This window comes from Biomphalaria glabrata, chromosome 3 (assembly GCF_947242115.1).
Source record: "Biomphalaria glabrata chromosome 3, xgBioGlab47.1, whole genome shotgun sequence".
In the NCBI taxonomy this organism is placed as follows: domain Eukaryota; kingdom Metazoa; phylum Mollusca; class Gastropoda; family Planorbidae; genus Biomphalaria; species Biomphalaria glabrata.
In genome coordinates this window covers 8,680,525-8,701,572 of record NC_074713.1, presented here as the reverse complement: position 1 = coordinate 8,701,572, position 21,048 = coordinate 8,680,525, and the positions used below count along the sequence as shown (strand labels likewise).

Genomic DNA, 21,048 nt, shown 5'->3' with positions numbered 1-21,048 from the left:
TCAGAATAGACCACTATCAGATTCATAGCTAAGACTTTGTGGCACAATGTCTATCCATACCGTCAAGACCAGAGATCGTCCTTGACATTTATTGAAGAGCTGTCGACAGTTGAAGGCAACGCCCTCAAAATGAGAGTCCTAATTAACTCTTTCTCTCCGTAATTATTTACCACATTCTGGTGGAATCAACGTTGGTATCGTCAGTTAGGAGAGAAAGAGTTAATAATATACTGGGCCTAATTTAAGTAAGTGGAGTCTGTATTGTGTGTGGTGGACCCACCCACTTACACTTTTGAAGTTTGTTTTTAATGCACTTGTATGTTAGTAAATTGAAGCCATTTATGTCATAGAGGCATAGACGATCATTGGCAACAAGCAAAACACACTTGGACAAAGTACTATGAAGAAAGCTAAAAAGATTTTAAACATTTAAACAACGATTAGTTCTGGATTGTAACATTTCACCGCACGGAGAAGATACAAGACACCGATCACAAAAACCAGACACAAGAAATCTTGTATTCTCTTGGCAATTAAATAACAGTATGCAATCCAACTTTCTGATGGCAACTTCGCTTGTAACATTCTTGTAACGAATTTAGAGTCCAACAGTAGTATGAACGTAAATTTCGTTAGTTGCTGTTGTGATGTTATGTCATGTATTAAGCAAAAAAAAAAAAGGTACCCTAGTTAATTGTTAATTTGTCAAGGAAATACTGATTATTGTAGTGAAGAGGAGGGCAAACTGGACGTCGAAATCGGCCCTGGCATTACCATATATCCAGGCCCCGCTTATGGAATACCATATATTGTGCATCACTGGTACGTCTCAAAACATGACATAATGCATCGTAAACTGAGCTCATGCATGCATGGTATTACGTAAACTATTTTACTATAATATTAGCTACGTTAAAAATATTTACAGTAAAATCGCAACCTTAATAAGGAAACAAACTGCGGTAAAAATGATTGTATATCTCAGTAAAACATATTTGAAGGCATTGATTTCTGTTCATATGTAAGTTGAAGATTCGCTGTTCTTTTCAATTTGTGCCAAGCTCTAGAAAAACACTGACATATGAAGAGTTTTTGAGCCACATTTTTGGTCCATCACTGTGTTTCTTCTGTTGTATGTAGTCGTCAGGGATAAGGATCTTTCGTCCCACTTTCCTAAATATCCATACGTGTGTAAGAATTTGTCAGGAAAAAATAGCGTTGTCAATCAGTACTCCAAAGAGTGACGCACAAGACATTGTCATGCTTGTTGTTTCTCCTAACACCAGGTTCAGAATATGCGCGTAGCACCACACATACATTAGCTGTGGATACTCTTTGATAACCATACTGAAAATCCGTTCTATTTTCCTTGCATGTTGGCTGCACCGTACATTGAGCTTCACTTGTTTACGCCAATATTGCATGATGCAAGAAGTTCAATAACAAGTTCTTTCAATTCGACATCAGTTGATATATGACTACTTATTAAAGTCAGCAGTCGCCATACGCATATGAACATAAGAAACCACAACAGAGCAATGATCTGTGCATGTGGATATCTTGGGTAGAGTCACTCTGCAGGGAAAGCATATCCTCGTCAATTACTTCTCTACCGAGAGCAGCATTTATCAGCTTGCCAATGCTCTCTATGACTTGGTCGAGTATTTTTTTTGACAACATTGTTTCTAAATTTCCCCCTGTTACTTAATAGAATGACGCTTTCTGCTTTGTTAAAGACACTCAATAATTTGCTCTTGTAAGCAAGCATAAAAAGCTCTTTAAAAAGTTAATGATTAATACGTTTGTTATCCATGTATATAAACCGCTTTCATTTCGCTACCTCAACAGCTATGTCCCTATTTCCCGATCGATAATTTTAACAATATTCAAATACCCTACATTACTCTTCGTCTCATGATAACGTTTTAAACGAATCTGATTTGCAATAAAAAATCAAGTTTTGAACATCAGAATCAATTATTCACAGAAAAGATCCTTCAGAATAGTTGTCATGGTCATCTGACTTCTATAATGAACAGGTCGTCTATCTTTCGTGCCTTCTATTTGTGGTTAGCTAAAGGCAATCAAACAGGGCAGATTACATAGTCTAATTTTTGTTTTTGATTTGATGAAACTACTTTAGTTTGTTCCGTCTTTGTGTCAAAAAACTTTTTGAAATTTGTTTAGGGGAATACGCTAATGAATGAAAAGTGACCAATTTTCTGGTATCGGCGATAAAAAAAGTTAATATTTAATGAGGTATTGGGTAATTAAAAGTCAACTTCTTTCTTATTTGGTCTCCTTATTTGTAATTATTCAATAGTGTTTCCCTGGCAGCTAACGTGGCTTGATAGGAGTAAATAGATATGCACCTGTTCCTTAATGGATGTTATAGTAAAGAAGCTAAACAACTGCCAAAATTTAAATTTATTTCATTTTTTACTTGAAAAATGATAACGGTCAAATTAGAGTTTTCCAAGTGCGGCCAGCGAGCTAGTAATTCTTTTCTCAACAATATACATCAACTGTTAAATTTATAGAAACATCATTAGAGCCGTTTTTGAGATCAGCCTTCCTGGTTTCTGGATCAAGATTCCTGGTTCCAGGTTCTATGTAGTTCCGACTTAAATAGAGGTATTGTAATGAGATTAAACATGACAAACGAATACAATGAAAAATTATCTGAAAACAAAAAACCCAACAAATATGAATGAAGTGTTTAAAGTAATATCTCCCTACCTCTGTATTGCGCCTTCTTCTTCTGTTAGTTATCAAGCCTAAATACATAATACTTACTCAGAAGTATTACTCTTGCAAAGACAGGCCCGAGAATTCCTAATATATTAAAACAGAAACTAGTTTCATCGTTAAATTGACGAAAGATATAAGACAAACTATTATTACTTTTTTTTTTCGTGATTTAAAATAAAGCTTTTGCAATACATACCGAAAACTTACATCAGAATTACGATTCTATAGCATTTGCAAAAGCACAGTTATATATGCTTATAAACGATAATAATTTTAGTTTGGGGTCGCTGCATTGTGAGGAATTTAAAAAAAAGCAGTCGACGAGTTAAATAGGTTGAGAACCGCTGCCCTAGCGAATCATTTGGGTTTTTTAACCTAAGCTGACGCATGCGCAATATGTTTACTCACGGTATATCAAGATGGACATGTCTACACTGCAATATGGAGAGTCAAACAGTGAAGTTCTCCTTTCAGATCTATGCGATCTATTGGTTAATAGGTCATCTGTTTATGTGGCCAACGGTTAACGAGAATGCTATGTGGCCAGAAAAAAGACAAACTTATACCAGGTATTCATAATAACTGGGTGGAGTCAGAGGCGCCTTAAAGATCCCGAAAAAAAAAAAAAACCCAGTCATCACCAAGATTCGAGCCCGGCACCTCTGTTCGGAAACCAAGCACTTCTATCTCTTTCTGGGCTCGTACATTGCACTTGAGGACTCCGCCAGGTCCCAGGACCGACTTTATGGCCGACTCACAGTCCCGGTCTCCTCGATGTCCCGTCTTGAACTGTCCCTTTCTTACACACTGTCTCTCGTCTGTGAATTCGATCACATGGCCATAACGGGTCATATTTGCGTGTACTAGCAGTACTGTCCCTTGTCCATTGCCAGCCGTTGACCTGAGTGATTTGCCTGAGTTGACGTGTGTCAGCTGAAACTACAGTTAACCCTATCGCGCCACCATTAGGGTTATAACAGTATTTTCAAATGTAAATGTATGTAGTAAGGAGGAAATTATAAAACATGTGTTTGTTAATATGAACGGCAGGCGCAGATACCAGTCATTTTGGTCCCAAACCTTGGCACGTCTTGTCCGGCAACGAAAAGCGGCACGAAGAAAGCACGCTAGACAAAAGACAGCAGAAACAAGACAAGCCTACACCAAGCTCAGGACGCTGGTAAGAGAAACAGTGTCAGAAGAATCACTTAAAAAGTGGTCGGATGTCTGTGCGAACCTAATGGGAGACAGGCATGGAAATTACTAAACAACCTGGCTGGTGTGGGGGAACCGAGAATAGCGGAGCCTCTACAAACACCAAGTGGCCCTGTTATAACTGAGAAAAAGAGAGCGGAGGCTTTGAACAAACATTCGCTGGGGTCTCTAAAGTTCGTAAGAAAAATTCCATGTCGGTGGCCCTCAATCGCATTAGAAGAGCCAAAGAAAAACGCAGGTTGGTCGACAACGAGACTGGGACAGAGACTTTCTCTAATCCCTTTACAATGATGAAGTTGGCTTTCGCTATCAAAAAAAAAATAAAGGCTAGACTTCACAAAGCAGCAGGGCCAGATGGCATCAGCTGAGATATGCTAAAAAACATTGGTACAATAGCCCTCCAAAAGCTGCACGACTTGCTAAATCGGATCTAGATTCAAGGGGATTTCCCCGTTGAGATTAGCTATCATTCTTAAAAAAGGCAAGGACGCCAACAGCCCAGAGAGTACAGACCAATTTCCCTCACATCGTATGTGAGAAAGGTTCATGATAGAAGTATTAAACGTCAGATTACGTGATTTCTCGAGTCAAACAAACTGATTTGCCAGGAGCAGGATGATTTCAGACAAAAACGCAGTACGATGTAACGAAGTAACGGTCTTTATGCAAGAGATAGCGGACGGTTTCCAGAGAGGCGGAAGGGACAAAATAGGGTGAGTCGACACTTGGAGTCTTTCTCGATCTCAAACAGGCGTATGACAGGGTCTGGCGACAAGGTTTGTTGTTAAAGTTGATGAAATTGGGGGTAAACTCAAATATGTATCGGTGGATAAAAAGCTTCCTATCAGATCGGTTGGTTCCAAGACGTTATGGCGAGCACTTGTTCAATAAGAAAGTGCTAGATCAAGGGTTACCTCAGGGATCGTCACTCTCATGCACATTATTTTTGGTTTACGAACGCCTCAGGTGTCGCTCTCTGCACTTCGCGGATGATTTGCTAATCTGGAAAACTGGGAGGTCCGCAGTAGCTCTAGATGCAGAACTCCAACGTGGCTTAGTCACGACTTCTTGCTACACACAGTTGTGAAACATGGACGTTAACTGTGCCAAAACAGTCTGGACCCTCTTCACACTTGGCAAAGATATACAAAAAGAACAAATTTCTCTCTCAATCAATGGTACAACTCTGAAGATGGAAGCCAAGCCTAAATATCTGGGAGTCACCCTGGACCCTAAGATGGGTTTGTCCGATCATGTGAGACTAGTACGGGAACAAGCGTCAGAAAGCCTTAAGGTGGTAAAGTGGTTAGCCATGGCCAAGTGGGGGGGGGGGGCAAAGCAAACGTTTTGCGGGCCCTTTACATTAGGTCTGAAAGGGCAAGGATAGAGTATTCGTGTCTTGCGCAAGTATATGCCTCGCAAACGTCTCTAGCGGGCTTAAACTCTGTGCAGAACCAAGCTAGTAGACTTATCTGTGGTGCATTTTGTAAAACATCAATCGCTGCGAGTGAGGTCATGAAGGATCTTCCGCCACTGAAATTGCAAAGGAAGCAAGTCGTATTGATGGCTTTCGAAAAATTCAAACGGCTGGAAGAAGGCTGCCCCGTCAGAAGTCTGGTAGACAACTGGTGGGGCGAAGATAGGCTGAAACGGAACTCTTTCATGTACACTGTGTGGGAATTGTCCAAAGAAGTTAATCTACCCCGGAACAGAGCAGCTTTCATTCTTCCCCTGCGAATGCTCCTGGACACCCGGAGGCGAGGAAGTCGATGATTAACCCTGAAATGAACAAGAAATGCATAAAAGCCATCTTTCAAAGCACGCCAGGAAAAAGTATTGCCCAGTACCCAGCCGATACCATTAAGGTGTTCACAGATTGTTCCAAGAGAGAGAACCTAGATGAGAAAACATCTGGGTATGGTGTGGTAGCTCAATTTCCCGTCTCCACTGAAAACGACGAAATTCTGGGTACGTGTTCTGGCATGAGCAACCTGGGTACGCTATTCTGCCTCATCGTGGCACCCGGGTGGAAACGATTACTTGAGGAAGTAATTAGGCCAAATGAATAGCAAAACTCCTGTGGGAGTGTCCAAGGGAAGACGAGAGCTTTCCCATTGCACAGGGCGGAGTTGAGAGAGAGCTCCCACGTCCCTGTCGATAATCCGTGCGCCGTTCCTCAGGAACTGTTACATTAATGGCGAGTCCTGCACGGTTAGCTTGGAACAACATAGGAAATGGCGGAGGTTCGCGGTGTACTCGGCCTTTCTAGTCCATGCGCCCGGAGTGCCAGATATATCGGAAATAGCAATGGTTTACATATGCATTGACTATGAATCTCTTCCAGACAGAACGGTTGTTCAAACAGGTTTTTTTTTTTTACTGTTGTTCAAACAGGTTTTTTTTTTCAAACCTAGAGATTGAAGAGCCTTCGGCATGAGCAACTACGTAGCTTTGAAATGGTTGCAATTCAAAATGCAGTAGAGTACATTGAAGAACATTTTAACAAGAAAACAGCAAAGCCCAGTCCAATTGTGCTATTTACAGATTTAATTGTCATGCCTACAGGCCATCGAAAACGCTACTAGAACCTAACGGAACCATTGGCAAAAACACTGACGTGCGCGGGACGCTTTCAAGAAAAACACAGCATTCGGACGACATTACAGTAAATACAGGGACATGACGGTATTGAAGGTAACGTGAGGGCTGACTTACTAGCCAAGCTCTGAACCAAACTAGACCCTGTGAAGGAGCCACAGACAATTGAGCAGGCTCGGACAATTGTAAACGAATGGTCGACAGAAAAGTGGCACCGGAATTGGGAAAACGGAAGCACAGACAATGAGGTCTTGCAAAACTTTTAAAGACCCTCTAAATCGGACGAATGGTGGCAGTTAAACAGGGAAGAACAGGTTACAATTGTTAGGTACAGAACGGGACACTGTCCAATCGGAGATTATTTTGCTAAATTTAAAGCTAACTTCGATTCACGATGCAGACACCGCCAGAAAGACGACAAAAAGGTTAACCACCTGCTTTACGATTGAGCGATACTACACCCCAAAAATAGTCATTTGAGTGAAAAAGAAACCGGTTCGCATGGCGAGTTAGCTCTGTACGGAGATAGGGCAACTCTGCAACGAACTGCTGCTTTCCTTGTCCTGTTATCAGACAATAGAGTTCTCAACACGGTGTCTAAAATCTAAACCAAAACAATTAGTGAAAATATCTTCGATTAATCCTATTTATTATGTCAAGAGCATCTGTTTATTAAATTACAAGAGTGATCCAAACTAGTTGATACAATTACACTTAATATAAGCTTTGTTTTTTTTTTAAGCATTTAAAAAATGTTTTTCTTGTTTTAATGCACTGATTTACACTGATATTTACACGATGACTTTTTTTTTTGTCACACCGTCAGCCGCCCACTAGTACTTTGCTTAGCCAATGGAACTTTAAAGGATACCTTTTTGTGTGTTGTTTCCCTTTTCAGGTGCTCGTTTCTTTGTTTCTATGCCTATGGTCCATCCATTCTGTGAACATTCTTATGCAAGAGAAGGCTATCTGCGAAAGACCTAAATGTAGCCTATATGCGCTCGAAAAACTACTCTGAGTTCTGGTGGAATATGGATATTCAGCTCTGCTCTTCAGCCTAATTTGAGAAGAAACTAGACTTTAACAGGTGCGCATAAAAAATACCCCCCCCCAAAAAAAAAACAACAACAAAACAACACAACATGCAAAACATAAAAAAAATACTTAAACAGCTTATCTATAGCGAATAACTTCACATTTACAACCTTATATTTTAGTAGAATTTATATCCCTTTTTCAACACCTAGCAAAATAATAAATTTCCAATAATTAATTGACAATTGGTTAATGTTTTAATTGATTCATGCTTTGTTAGATGCAATGAATAAATGTTTGAAGTTTTAACTTGATCCGAGAACGGGTGTGGGAGAAATAACGTGTTCAAAGTTTTTACCAGACAGACAAACAAACTGAGTGAGTGATATAAGCTTTGTAAAAAAACATTGAGCGGTAACTAAGTGGCTAAATTTAAAGTACAGAATCAACTGCCTGGCTTTCACGTTCATGGTAAAAGTAAAATAAAAGCAATCTTTTAGTTTTTATCAAAATTTCAAAAGAGAGGAGGCCTGTTATTTAACTCTTACATTACTAACCTCATAAACAGAAGTAAAAGCTTGATCGATATACATCGATAAGTGCACCATAAATGTGCAAGTGTGATCCGTTCAGACAAGTGAAAATCTTAACAAGTAGTAATCAATATATAATTTTATACAAAGGTCTTTCTCATAAATGTCAGAAAGCTGAAAAAAATATGAAAGATGATATCTCGTTGAAAGTAACAAAGTGGTGATTTAATGCAGTTAGATTTAGTGTGAAGATAAATGACTGGAAGGCAGCTGGTGCAACGACCCTTTACTACCGGTAAGGTCTACCTTACAAAAGTTGCCCTGAATACACGTGTCGCTGACAACTGGTGTAACCAATGGCGTAGCAACAATGGAGAGAAGGGTTTTATGAACCCTCGACAAACCTTAGAATAGTAAAAGAACTAAGTAACATAAAAAAGTTTTTTTTTTAAAATCAATTCTCAACTTAGTGGATGAGAGATAAAGCTCTTGGCTTCTGAACCAAGGGATCCCGGGTTGAAATTCTAGTAAAGATTGGGATTTTAATTTCGGGATCCTTTGGGTGCCTTTGATTCCACCCAGCTCTTGGAGAGGGTTTTGAACTCAAAATCCCCCTTGGCTACGGTCATGGAATTTGGTGACTGTCGCTTGCATTATTATTTGTTTTATAGAAGAAAGGGACTTTAGCCTCAAAACCCCTTGGAAGGGGATTTTAACTCAAAATCCACCTTGGCTGCGCTGGGGCAAATTATGGTTTAACAGGAGAATCTCACCTAAAACAAACAAAGTTAAAGCAAAAATCCGTCAAAAATCCACCCCCCCCCTCGTGAGGTTTTAATGTAAAACCAGTGAAGTCACCAAATTCTATGAGCGTAGCTAAGTGGGTTTTGAGTTTGTTAAAAAAAAACAACTCCGGTGATTTTTTAGTTACCCCCCTCCCACCCCACACCCCCGCAACAGATGGTTTTGACGTTAGAAATTTCCTATTTAATATAAAATCTAAAGTCACCAAATTCTATGACAGTTGTGAATAGCAGATTTGGCTTTTGAACTAAAATTTTTTAACAGCAGGATAATGCTCTGTAGTTATCTCAGAATATGCATTTTTTCTTTTAAATATCGAAATCGTGCCCCGCTGGGGTACTTCACAGCGCTCTCCCAAAACACCTGGATGTCGAGGGCTGGGTGTCTACAGTCTTTTCTCCAACTCCAGGAAGAACCTATTATAGGGTGTAATAAACGTCTTTCTAAAGAATGAAGGTCGAAATGTAATAAAGATAATTTTCGTACATACTTATACACTTATAAATATATGTTGGGGGTGGGAGAAAGTCTCTCCCCTCAATCCCCAGAATAACGTCATGGCTATTTAACAAGTTACTGTCACATGGAAAATATAAAGATACTTCTGAATGTTATGTACTGGCTTTCATAATATATATATATATATATATATATATATATATATATATATATATATATATATATATATATATATATATATATATACTGTGCGTGCTGGGACAACCCTTGCTGAGAACAAAAGAATTGAAGCGGCTTTAATCAAGAGGGATAAAAAGAAAGCTGCCCTGTCTGCTAGCCCTAAATCAGAGGCATACACATGTACGAATTGTGGCGAAGTCTGCCGTTCTAGAATTGGCTTGATTAGCCACACCAGATTCTGCCCCGTCTCAAGATTAAGCCAAAACCAGTGACTCATTTGTGCGCATCCATTGCCTTTCGAGACAAAAGGAGCCATACACATACATATATATATATATATATATATATATATATATATATATATATATATATATATATATATATATATATATATATATATATATATATATATATATATGAAGATTCTTTCCTTATTTTTCCACTTAATTACTTCAAGAAAAATATCCGACTGATAAATTCCTTCTACACAATTATTTTTATAAAAGATTAAATTCATTCGCAATTTTGCTTCTAATGGCTTAATATCAATTTTCCAAAAGACGCCGAAGAAGAAATAAGCATTAATAACAACTTGGGGACTCTTTAGCGATTTAAAACTGTCGCCTGTGTCTGAGAAGTTACGCATTTCTATGTTTTGATACAAATTAAGTATGTATTCTATGCTCACAACATGAGCGCTCCTGGAATTCAAGGGAGAGTTTAGTGTATAGGACAGTTACAAAAATTTTCTCCCAGAAGCTGATCGTAAAGGAATGACGCTATAATGAAGCTATTAAAAAACAACAACCCAAAAAAAAAAACAAGGTTACAAAAGACAGTTTGTGTGGAAACACAAACTCAAAATCGGCCCCCGAAGTAAAATGTTTTACATAATTCGGATAATCCTTCAGAGTTGAAGATAGTTTACTTCCTAGTCCAAACCCCCGCAGGACGACGGGGGATGGGAGCAGGCAGGGTTTGAACCTTCGATCGTCGATAAATCCAAACGACAGTCCAGCGCGCAAACCGCACGACCAGTGGTCCACCCAGGTAGGCTTCAATATTTTCAGAAAGAACATCCGAATGAAATTATATCAAAGACAAATGAGAGATAAGAATGGAGAAAGAAGGTTAACAGATCTTGTGTAGTGCCCCAACCGTCCCGCAGATCAAAAGATACGTGAAAGTGAATGTAAAGTTAGATGTGAACCTGGCCTAACTAGTTTGTGGTCTATAGGGCAGATGATGTAAAGTTCATCTGTTTTTGTGGCCTACGGTTAACGAGGGTGTCATGTAACCAGCACAACGACCAAACTTCTTTGCTTTTCCCCAACTAATGTCAGGTACCCATTAGAGCTGGGTAGACTCAGAAGTTGAAAATCCCAGTCTTCACCAGGATTCGAACCCGGGACCCTCGGTTCGAACTAAATAAGTTAATTGTTTTGAAAAGGCTCAATCTCGTATTCGAATCCTCAAAAGAATAAAAAATATAACTACCGTCATTTGATAAAAAAAAGTGCACAAAAATGATGTTTATACTATTCGTCTTAAATTAGGTCTAACATATAATGCATACTAATTAGCTTTTTCTTATAAAAAACTGCTTGCATAATTGATTTTAAAAATTAGAATTTTCGCTTTCAGGAAAAAAAAAGTAGCCGTTGCATCAGAACTTTGAATGGTCTAAAATATTGTGAAGTCGGATTTTCAATATCTCTTCTAGTTTACGAGATCTAAACGGGACGGACGGACAGACGGACAGACGGAAAGACGGACAGACGGACAGACATTTCGCACAAAACTAATAGCGTCTTTTCCCCTTTCGGGGGCCGCTAAAAAACACACAACATGCGGCTCAGCTATTTTAATGTGCATAATATTTTACACAAATTACTCATTGTTCCCTACAGGACACAGAACATCTACAGACAGCAACATAAGAAAAATAAATTTGAAGTATTTGCTACGTTGTTTTAATGATTTTCTATGGCGGGAGCGATGTCGCCCACATAGCAATTCTTTTTTTCTCCATGAATCTGATCTATCGAAAGGAATAAATCCGAAAGACAGTCCAGCGCGAAAACCGCACGACCAGGCAGCCATATTAAGCTACAAATCGTTTTTGTTTTTTTGGTGTTTGAGAGTCCGTTATATGTCACTTCCACTTTCCATGTCTCTTATGTCATGAAGTGTAGAACAAAGACAAAGTTGAGTAGATGTGTGGGAGGCCTGACGAAGCACAAGACATTGGGAAGTAGAAATGTATAAAACTTGATGAAGCAAAAGACATTGGGAAGTAGAAATGTTTAAAAACTTGATGAAGCACAAGACATAGTGAAGTAGAAATGTATAAAACTTGATGAAGCACAAGACATTGGGAAGTAGAAATGTATAAAAATTGATGAAGCAAAAGACATAGGGAAGTAGAAATGTATAAAACTTGATGAAGCAAAAGACATAGGGAAGTAGAAATGTATAAAAACTTGATGAAGCACAAGACATAGTAAAGTAGAAATGTATAAAACTTGATGAAGCACAAGACATTGGGAAGTAGAAATGTATAAAACTTGATGAAGCAAAAGACATAGGGAAGTAGAAATGTATAAAACTTGATGAAGCAAAAGACATAGGGAAGTAGAAATGTGTAAAACTTGATGAAGCACAAGACATAGGGAAGTAGAAATGTATAAAACTTGATGAAGCAAAAGACATAGGGAGGTTAAATGAGCACGAGGCTAATGGAGTTTTTTTTTTTTACTAAATCTTGATAACGAAACCAGTTTAATTTTTGTTGGTTTAATACTTGCGCTTCTCCTGAAGTAGGTGTACCTTTTAGAATGATGTAATCCTGCAATTTAGTTTAGGTTTGTCAATTTATTCATTCTTTTCATCTTTCTATCAAATTTAGCCAGTATCTATCTTCCAATTCAATTAGTCCAATGTCTTTACAATTTATCTATCTATCTATATCTATATCTATATCTATCTATCTATCTATATATATATCCATGGGAATGTCTTTCTTTTTGTCCAATTTATATAGGCCCCTAATATCTCTCTATTGTTTCTATTCAATTGATCTAGTGCATTAAAAGAAAAAGAAAATCAAAGAAAAGAAAATCAAACTTTACTTGTTAAACCCCGACTAAATTTTGACGTTCTCGCCTAGACTGTGATAGGGAGCAGTGAAAGCATTTTCTTGCTTTTGGAATTCCGAAAAAGATCCCCGGCAGCTCGAGAGACTCCATGTGATTCGCTTCTGGAAGCTTTTCAGAATGATCGGAAAAAACTTGAACAGCTGTCACCACGTAAATCAGTGTTTCTCAACATTTTGCTTATGGCGCCTCCTCAAATAAAATTGAAGTTCAGCCCAGAAGCAAGACGTTTTGGCACAGCCGTGTTGGCGCGGGACATATAGACACGATTATTTAAAATCACATTATATTTGCTCATTTTGTTATGTCTTTTAGAAAAATGATACATATTTATGTTTTTAATGCGTGTTTATGTGAAGAAGTATTTCTTTATGTTAAGAACAGTATTATTTTTGTGTATTAGATTAGGACTAACGTTCGTTGTGTGCTTATTGCTAAATCGCTAAAATTATAATGTGTGTGTGGCGGAGAGAGGTGGAATGGGAGAATGCATATTATATACGCAATAGTCTGGTAAAGTGAAAAATCAATGTTTATTATAAAAATAAAAATAAATGTGTTTTAATGAATCATCATTAGAAACTCGACAATCGCGTCAATTCAGTTTTGGCAAAAAAGCATCTCACTCACCTCACTATTCACATGCCCCCCGCCCCTTTTTTTAAAGCCAGCTAGAAGCATTTTAATAAACCATATATTTTTTGTGCTTTTTCAGTATTATAGAATCACATTTCTAAGCCCTGTCATTAGTTGCATGAATGCAATATTATTTAGTAACAGTGATCTTTCAATATGTTTTCCAAGTCTTATGTAAGTTTATAATTAATGTAATATTATTAAATATCATTCACGTTTAGACCAAATTGTATAAAAGGATACGAATAGCAGTTATCTGTGAAAAATGTATGGGTGCGAGCTATTTGCTAAACAATTGTTGCAGCAGGGCTAGCCTTAGGCATAAGCAAACTAGGCAGCCACCTAGGGCCTGCAAAGTGTGGAGGCCTCACCCAGGAAAAGATTTTTCGTTTAAAAAATGCGAAACTTTTTACAACTCTCAAATAAAGATGTAGCAGAGATCTATGTCTACTAGCCTAACTAGAACTTGTGGTTTATTCGTGAATGTTTATATCTACTTTTAGACTACCTATGCTTGAAGAACCTTGTTTATTCCTAATGGTGACTATCTCAAAACATTATTTTGAGTCTGATGCATCAAAACAGAACCGAAAAGCGGAAAATGCGAAAAGGTGCTCGAGTAAATTTCGTTACTTATCAGCATTTACATTTATTTTTAAGTTTTTCTTTTTTTATTTGGGGACACCAAATTCACTTCGACTAGGGCTTCCGATTACCTAAAGCTGGCCATGTTCACAGAACCTTTGGAGACAAAGCCACGTTGCTATAACGTGACCTCAACTCTTAGACAGAAAAGATGGTAGAAGTTTCTATCATAAACTTGAAATGAACTCTCTTAACTGACATGATAGTCGAGATAAAATCCTAACGACTTGTTAAAATCTATCGTCACATTGTCATATTAAAAAAAAATTGAAAGTTATTATTTTATAGAATCAAAACTATTCATCTGCCCTATAAATCACAAGTTCTGAAAGGTGTACTTAACATAATTGCTAGACTCGAGGTACTTAACTCACTTACTTGACTCGATAGAACTGGACGTGAACTGTATCAAACATGTTTGTATTATCGAGTGTTAAAATTGTTTCTCATTGGCGGATACAAGAGGGAGGGAAGACAGTAAAAGAGATTTCTTTTTCTCAACAGACCGGTTTTTCCAAAGAAATTATAAATTAGCTTAGGCAATTAGTTATAGTAGAGCTTAACGGAATATAGTTTTTTACGAGGTTAAAGAGAATGGACAGTACTAAAAAGAAAGCTTTAAAGGAATGATAAATTCTAAGAAAAGGGTCGGCTATAGGAAGTGGTATATTTATATCCTTACATCAAGAACTTTTGTTGAGGGTCGTTTTTTTATATATATTATATGGATAAAGATCTATATAAATACATTCTAATAATTCAAACAAAGTAGGGGATTATACACAATTTTAAAGCAATGTTTATCAACTTTTTACTGGTGACGCCTCCCAGAAAAAAATCTTTGGGTTCTGAGTGAGCGCTATAAGCTGTACGGGAATAACCTAGGGCGTGAAATTCTGCACATTGGTTCTTAAGCAAGAAACGGTTTTGATAGATCAGAAATTTGAGAGCTGAATTTTAGAGAATATCGCAAGTCTTCTATTAAACCTTTGTATTTAATTTTCGGTATTTCCCCTGTAGAGTATATCTTTTTACATTTATATAAAAAGCAAAAGTACAAATATTTAATAGTATAAGATTAAAGAGGAAAGCGATACAATATATGAAATTGTTGGATAGAATATTAACAACAGCATTAATAGTTTAGATACGTATTTTTTAAAAACACAAATTGGGTTTTCTTTTTTATCCTAAAAAATACAACAATATTTTCCCCCGAAAAATAAGTAAGATGGAGGAGGTGGGACAAATGCTTCTAATCCACTGGATCCTCAATTTTTACTATTACCATACTCTTATTTTAACAGAAGAGGAATGAGTGTAACCGTTCATTCAACTATCATATATTATATATTAATAAAAAAGGATACTTTTACTAATCTTAATTTTTACTCAATTTATATAATTGCTCCACAAGAATACGGGGAAGGGGTTTGATGAATGGGGGCAATCTCCTCAATTGCCATCTCACTGGATCCGCCAGTGTTATACAGAAATTTGTCTACATAACAAGTGCGCCCACGCTTATAATGTGCACATAAATGCTTTCTCAATCTAAAGATTTATAACCAAACCTGATGAAATTAATTGTCAGCTCTCAAAAAAAAATTGTACACGGATATATATATATTGATTCACCTTTCTCAATACTACCCAGCAAAATTATTGTCTACATTTTTCTAACTCTAAGGGATGATACCTACAGGCTGTACCGAGACAGAAACATCGCAATCACCCATAGGTAAGTACTACAAATAACTTTTAATATAATAGTTTCAATTTCCTAAAAGAAGGTATAGTTCTCTTTATGCTACATTAACAACAACAACATTTGTTTCATTTAAAGTTAACAAAAAAAAATCAAAATAGAAAAAAAAATTTGATACCTATTGGTCCGATCACTTAATCTCTAATAATTTAATACGCTGTTCATATAATCATTTGTTTTAACTAATAATTTGAAATAAAAAATATTTATACTCGGCAATATTTAAACTAGTTATGTTTATATATAAAATCTTTTAATCTACAATTCAGAAACAAATACTGAAGCCAGACCAGCTATTGGTAGCTACTAGGAATAACATTTAATCTAGTTTTTAACATTTAAAAAAAATTAGATTGTTTTTTCAACTAATAATTAAATATATTTTCATCATTCAAATTAATGAAAATAGAAAAAAATGATACACACCAATCGGTAAGACCACTCTCTGGTTTGGAAAATGTTTTACATGTTTCGGATGTTCCTTCAGAGTCGAAGATAATTACTTCCTAGTTCAAACCTCCCGCAGGACGACGGGGGATGGGAGCGGGCAGGGTTTGAACCCTGCACCATAGATAAATCTGAACGACAGTCCAGCGCGCAAACCGCACGACCAGGCAGCCATCCAGGTGAAATAATCCAAGAATTTCGAAATGTAAAAATATAAATTAAGCAAGATTTCACCTAAATCTATATTTGTAAAATTCTACCTTCTAGCATATTGATCAAGGAATCTCTTTAACTGCCGTAAGGATTCGCATGAAATTCGTAGACATGTTCCTTTTATTTCATAGACGCTTGCCTCCTATGCATTGCTGGCAAGATTCTGGCTAGGGTGCTATTAAAGAGACAACAACAACACCTAAAAACTGGCCTACTTCCGGAGAGTCAATGCCGCGTTAGGCAGGGTAGTAGCACGGTTGATATGATCTTTGCCAACTTCAAGAGAAATGTTGAGAACAAAAATTCAGAACTCTATACTGCATTCATAGATTTGACTAAAGCTTAACGTTAGTCGTGAAGGCCTTTGACAAATCATGTCCAAATTTGGCTGCCCGGATCAATTCATAACAATGGTGCGAAAATTTATGATGACATGCAAGCAAGAGTCCAAGACAACGGAGACTACTCCAAGCCTTTTCCCGTCACAACAAATTTCCGTAAGGATCAATAAAGCAGTCTTAGTCTTAGTCTTAGTCTCAAATGGCGTGAAGCAGGGCTGTGCTGGCCCCAACGCTTTTCAGCATAATCTTCACCGCCATGCTGAACGATGCCTTTCACACAAAAAGCATCGGAGTTGGCATACGATATCGCACCGATGTAAGTTTATTCAATGCTCAGAGACTCAAGACAAGGATCAAAGTAAACTACGTCTATATGAGAGACCTGCTATTCGCAGATGACTGTGCCTGAAATGCCTCAAACGAAGAAGATCTTCATAAGAGATTGTTCTCTTCGCCAACGCCTGCACAAATTTTGGCCTCACCATAAATGTAGAAAAGACAGAAATGCTGTAACAACCTCCTCCAAATAAACCTATCACTGAACCAGACATTTTTATAGATGGCCAGAAACTAACTAACGTCAAAAAGTTTGTCTATCTGGGAAGAACCGTATCAGCAAACGCCAACCTAGATGATGAGGTAGACTTCCGTTTTGCTCGTGTCAGTGCTGCTCTTGGCAGACTTCAAGACCAAGTGTGGCAACGGAGAGGACTCAGCGTATCCCCTCAACTGAAAGTCCACAGAGCTGTAGCTCTCCCGTCACTCCACCTTATACTCCCGCCAAATAAAAAAATTCCTTCAAGTTACGCTGTCTAAAAAGTATCCATACGGTGCGTTGGTCCAACCACATACCAGAGACAGAAATCTTGAAGCTGTCCAACATGAACAGTATCAATGCAACAGTAAAAAGGTTCCAACTTCGATGGCAGGGACATGTAGTCCACATACCAGATAATCGCCTTCCCAAACGACTTCTGTACGGGGAGCTGTGTGGAGGTAAGCGCTTCGGGGGGGGGGGGGTGTCAATACAAGTGCTACAAAGACACCCTCAAGAGCTCCCTCAAGGAATGCGATATCAACATTAACGGCTGGGAAGCACTAACTCTCGATTTCTTTTCATGGCGGGAAACTGTGAGTCTCGGAGTCTCGAAATATGAAACAAGAAGAGTGGCCAGGGTGAAAGAGCGCAACAAAAAAGCTGAGAGAAGCAGGCCTATCTGCAACTGACCAAACCTACCCATACCACGTATGCGGCAAGCTTTTTAAAGTGAGGATTGGACTTAACAGTCATCTTCGTGTTCAGGGAATATAATAAAGATCTATATTCTCTAGGCCTGTAACGTCCAGAATAATAGATTAATGTGAGGATACTTAGAAAGTGAAAAGTTGTCATTGTAGTAAACATGGGTCGAAAAAAGTGAAAGCGGTTGTATGTGAGTGTGTCACTATGTTTGTTTGTGTGAATATGTGTCATTGTGTTTGTGTGTGTGTCTGTCATTGTGTTTGTTTGTGTGTGTTTGTGGGTCACGGTCGAAATATAATATAGTTTGAATTGAGAAGCCTAAGAAAAGTCAGAGCGAACGTAGGACTAACTTGTTGTTGTACGATGCGTAGGTTAAATAAATGGGGGTACCAGGGAGTCCGGCAATAATAAACAATAGAAACTTTAAAACCATAACCCCTCCATTTTATATTTTTACAAGGCCTAATGTTTCATAGTTCTGTTTATCATCTCTTCTGTGCACTAAATTTTAGCTTGGATTCAAAGAGAATAAAAATATCAACAAACATTCATAGTATAGGTTCTTAGATAGCATGACTGATTAATTAAAAGCCTTCATAACACCATTACATAAGGCTCTATAATTACTAGATCTGACAAAGACTTTCAATCTCAAAAACCAAAATGAGTGCAAAGTTTCACATGCAAACGCGAACACAGGAGCGACCATCATATTATACCAAAATTTATGCAGAAAAAAACTTTTTTTTTCCTGGGATCTATAAAAAATTAGTTTGGTTTTAGGCGCATGTCTTCTACAACGGCTTTACTTTGGACATCCACTGTGTTGTCCATCGGCTTCGTAAGAGCTTTTCAACTCGATAAAATATTACTTCACTGAGAATTAACGTGATTGGAGTTTAAAATGACTGCGGATTTAATAACCAGCTGAGAAAATAAAAATTTTCAACAATTTAGATTTTCTTTCTTTTAAAGTACGACCGTTTTTCCCAATCAAGCAATTAGGGAAATTGGAGTAGGGGAATATTGTTGCTATCAACTCCAACGGTATTGCAATTTTTACTATTTCCATACTATTATTGTTTACTGTATAGATGGGAGAGAGGAAGTGGAAAATGTCAATCAATTATCACTACATAGAAAGTATATATTGTTACGAATCTCACTATCCAGGCTCTCTGCAAACTGCACCATACACCACCAACTTAAAGAACTTGACAACTCAGGGCTCCAAAGTAACGTAACACTTAATAGTTGAATAAATATCAGCCAATACTGTACAATTGGCAACACGTACACTGTACAAATATCTCTCCGATAACACCGTTCCGCCGTATCAACTTTTGCACTGGCCTCTCCGTCTCGTTCCGGGTTTGCACTGGGTTCAACAGTTCAGGACTGACTTCACACACTAGGCTCGTTGTGTCGGACTCGATCGCAGACCAAGATCAAGACGCCGGTCGTCTCAACTGTACTTGACAGTACTCCGCACTGAGCCGTCGTAATGCTCCGTACAGAACCACACCGTTGAACTGTGCTGTAGTCGACCGGACTGTATTGAATCGGGCTGTAGTGGACCTTCTGTCGTGAACCTCCTTTCGTGAACCGTCTTGACTGTGACACCTCCGCTCTTTATATAGGGTCCCTAATGGCCTTCTAGAACCGGACGGAACATCGCTCGACGTTTCTAGCTTCGTCACATGACTATATCCCTCGTGAAGCTCCTGAGCTTTGTTCACGACGCCAATCCTTCCCGAACCGTCATGTTGACACTTTTCTCGGCTGACCGTCGTAACTCGTCACGGTTGACCGCTCGTCTAGCGCTGGCCTGGGGCGATTTGCGTAGGCTGATTACACTCGCACCACTACCATCATTTGTGCCACCACCAGGTTTATTACAATATTATGAAAGTTAATAATTTTCACCTTTACAACATTAGGATATCCCTTAGTCTGTTAAACCGTTGTGGCACTAAACAAGATTTGTCAACCGTCTTTCTCCATTCCTCTATGTCTTTTGGCTTGAATAGAACCTCTTTCATTGGCGAATCCGTCAGATCTTTTATGTCCCATCGCTTTTCTCTGTCTTTTCTTTTTTTCCCTAGTACTGTTCCTGAAAAAAGGTTTAGCAAGCCCCAAAGATCTTGCAATAAAACTATAAAGCTTAACTTTGTGGTTTTTATACAATAGTTAACATGATATCGTAAAGTCCAATCGCTGTCTCAGCTACCGCGCCCCATCGAGGAACATAATTCTTTAAATTTTTATCAAATTTTGAAATAAAAAAAAAAAATAAGCTACATGTCACCAACATATTTTTCATGTACATGACAAAAAAATTTGACAAATAATAATAAACTGAAATAATAATGTTTTTGGAAATTAATAATTGCAGTCTTGTATTAATGATGTAATTAGATAAGATTCTAGCTCAATAGCAAACCTGTCCATTCTTTTATGTCGTCTTCCCATCGCTTTTTCTGTCTGCCTTTTCTTCTTTTCCCTGGTACTGTACATAAACAAAAGTCTTTGCAAGCTCTGAAAAACTTACAATTAAACTATAAAGCTTAACTTTGTGCTATTTCTTTTACATTAGTTAGCAGGATATCGTGGGGTCCAATCGCTGTCTCTAATCTCTTCGTTTGTGATGCAGTCTTTAAATGTGATACCTGGGATCCTCCTATAACATCTCAATCCCATCATCTTTTTAGCTCTGCCAAGATAAATAATCTACTTACACAGATGTAATTTTTTTTTTTTAAATATACCCGTCTATGCTACGTTAGGTGAAAAAATAAGTGTTGGCGATCTACCATTTTACGGAATCAATTTAAGTTTTACAGAGAATCTATTTTATAATACTTGCACCTCTCTCAATATGGTTGCGATCTTCTCTATCAGACCTTCTGTACACAGCGCTACCATCAACAGCGTATCCGCTTCTCTTGCTGATACTGGTATCAGGACAAACGTCGGTTCGGTAAATACTTTGTTGGTAAGTCTTCCGGTGTTTAAACTCTCCCTT

The 21,048-nt window shown here is 37.9% G+C and overlaps 1 protein-coding gene across 1 annotated transcript in view; it reads left to right on the top strand.

Annotated features, from left to right (window-relative positions):
• Positions 1-15,620: 15,620 nt before the first annotated feature.
• LOC129925001 (uncharacterized) overlaps positions 15,621-21,048 on the top strand; it is a 65,936-nt gene continuing 60,508 nt past the window's right edge. The window contains exon 1 of the mRNA XM_056022801.1: positions 15,621-15,752. Within this exon, the coding sequence (XP_055878776.1) occupies positions 15,704-15,752 (49 nt within the window). The 5' untranslated portion in view covers positions 15,621-15,703. The remainder of the gene's footprint in view (positions 15,753-21,048) is intronic.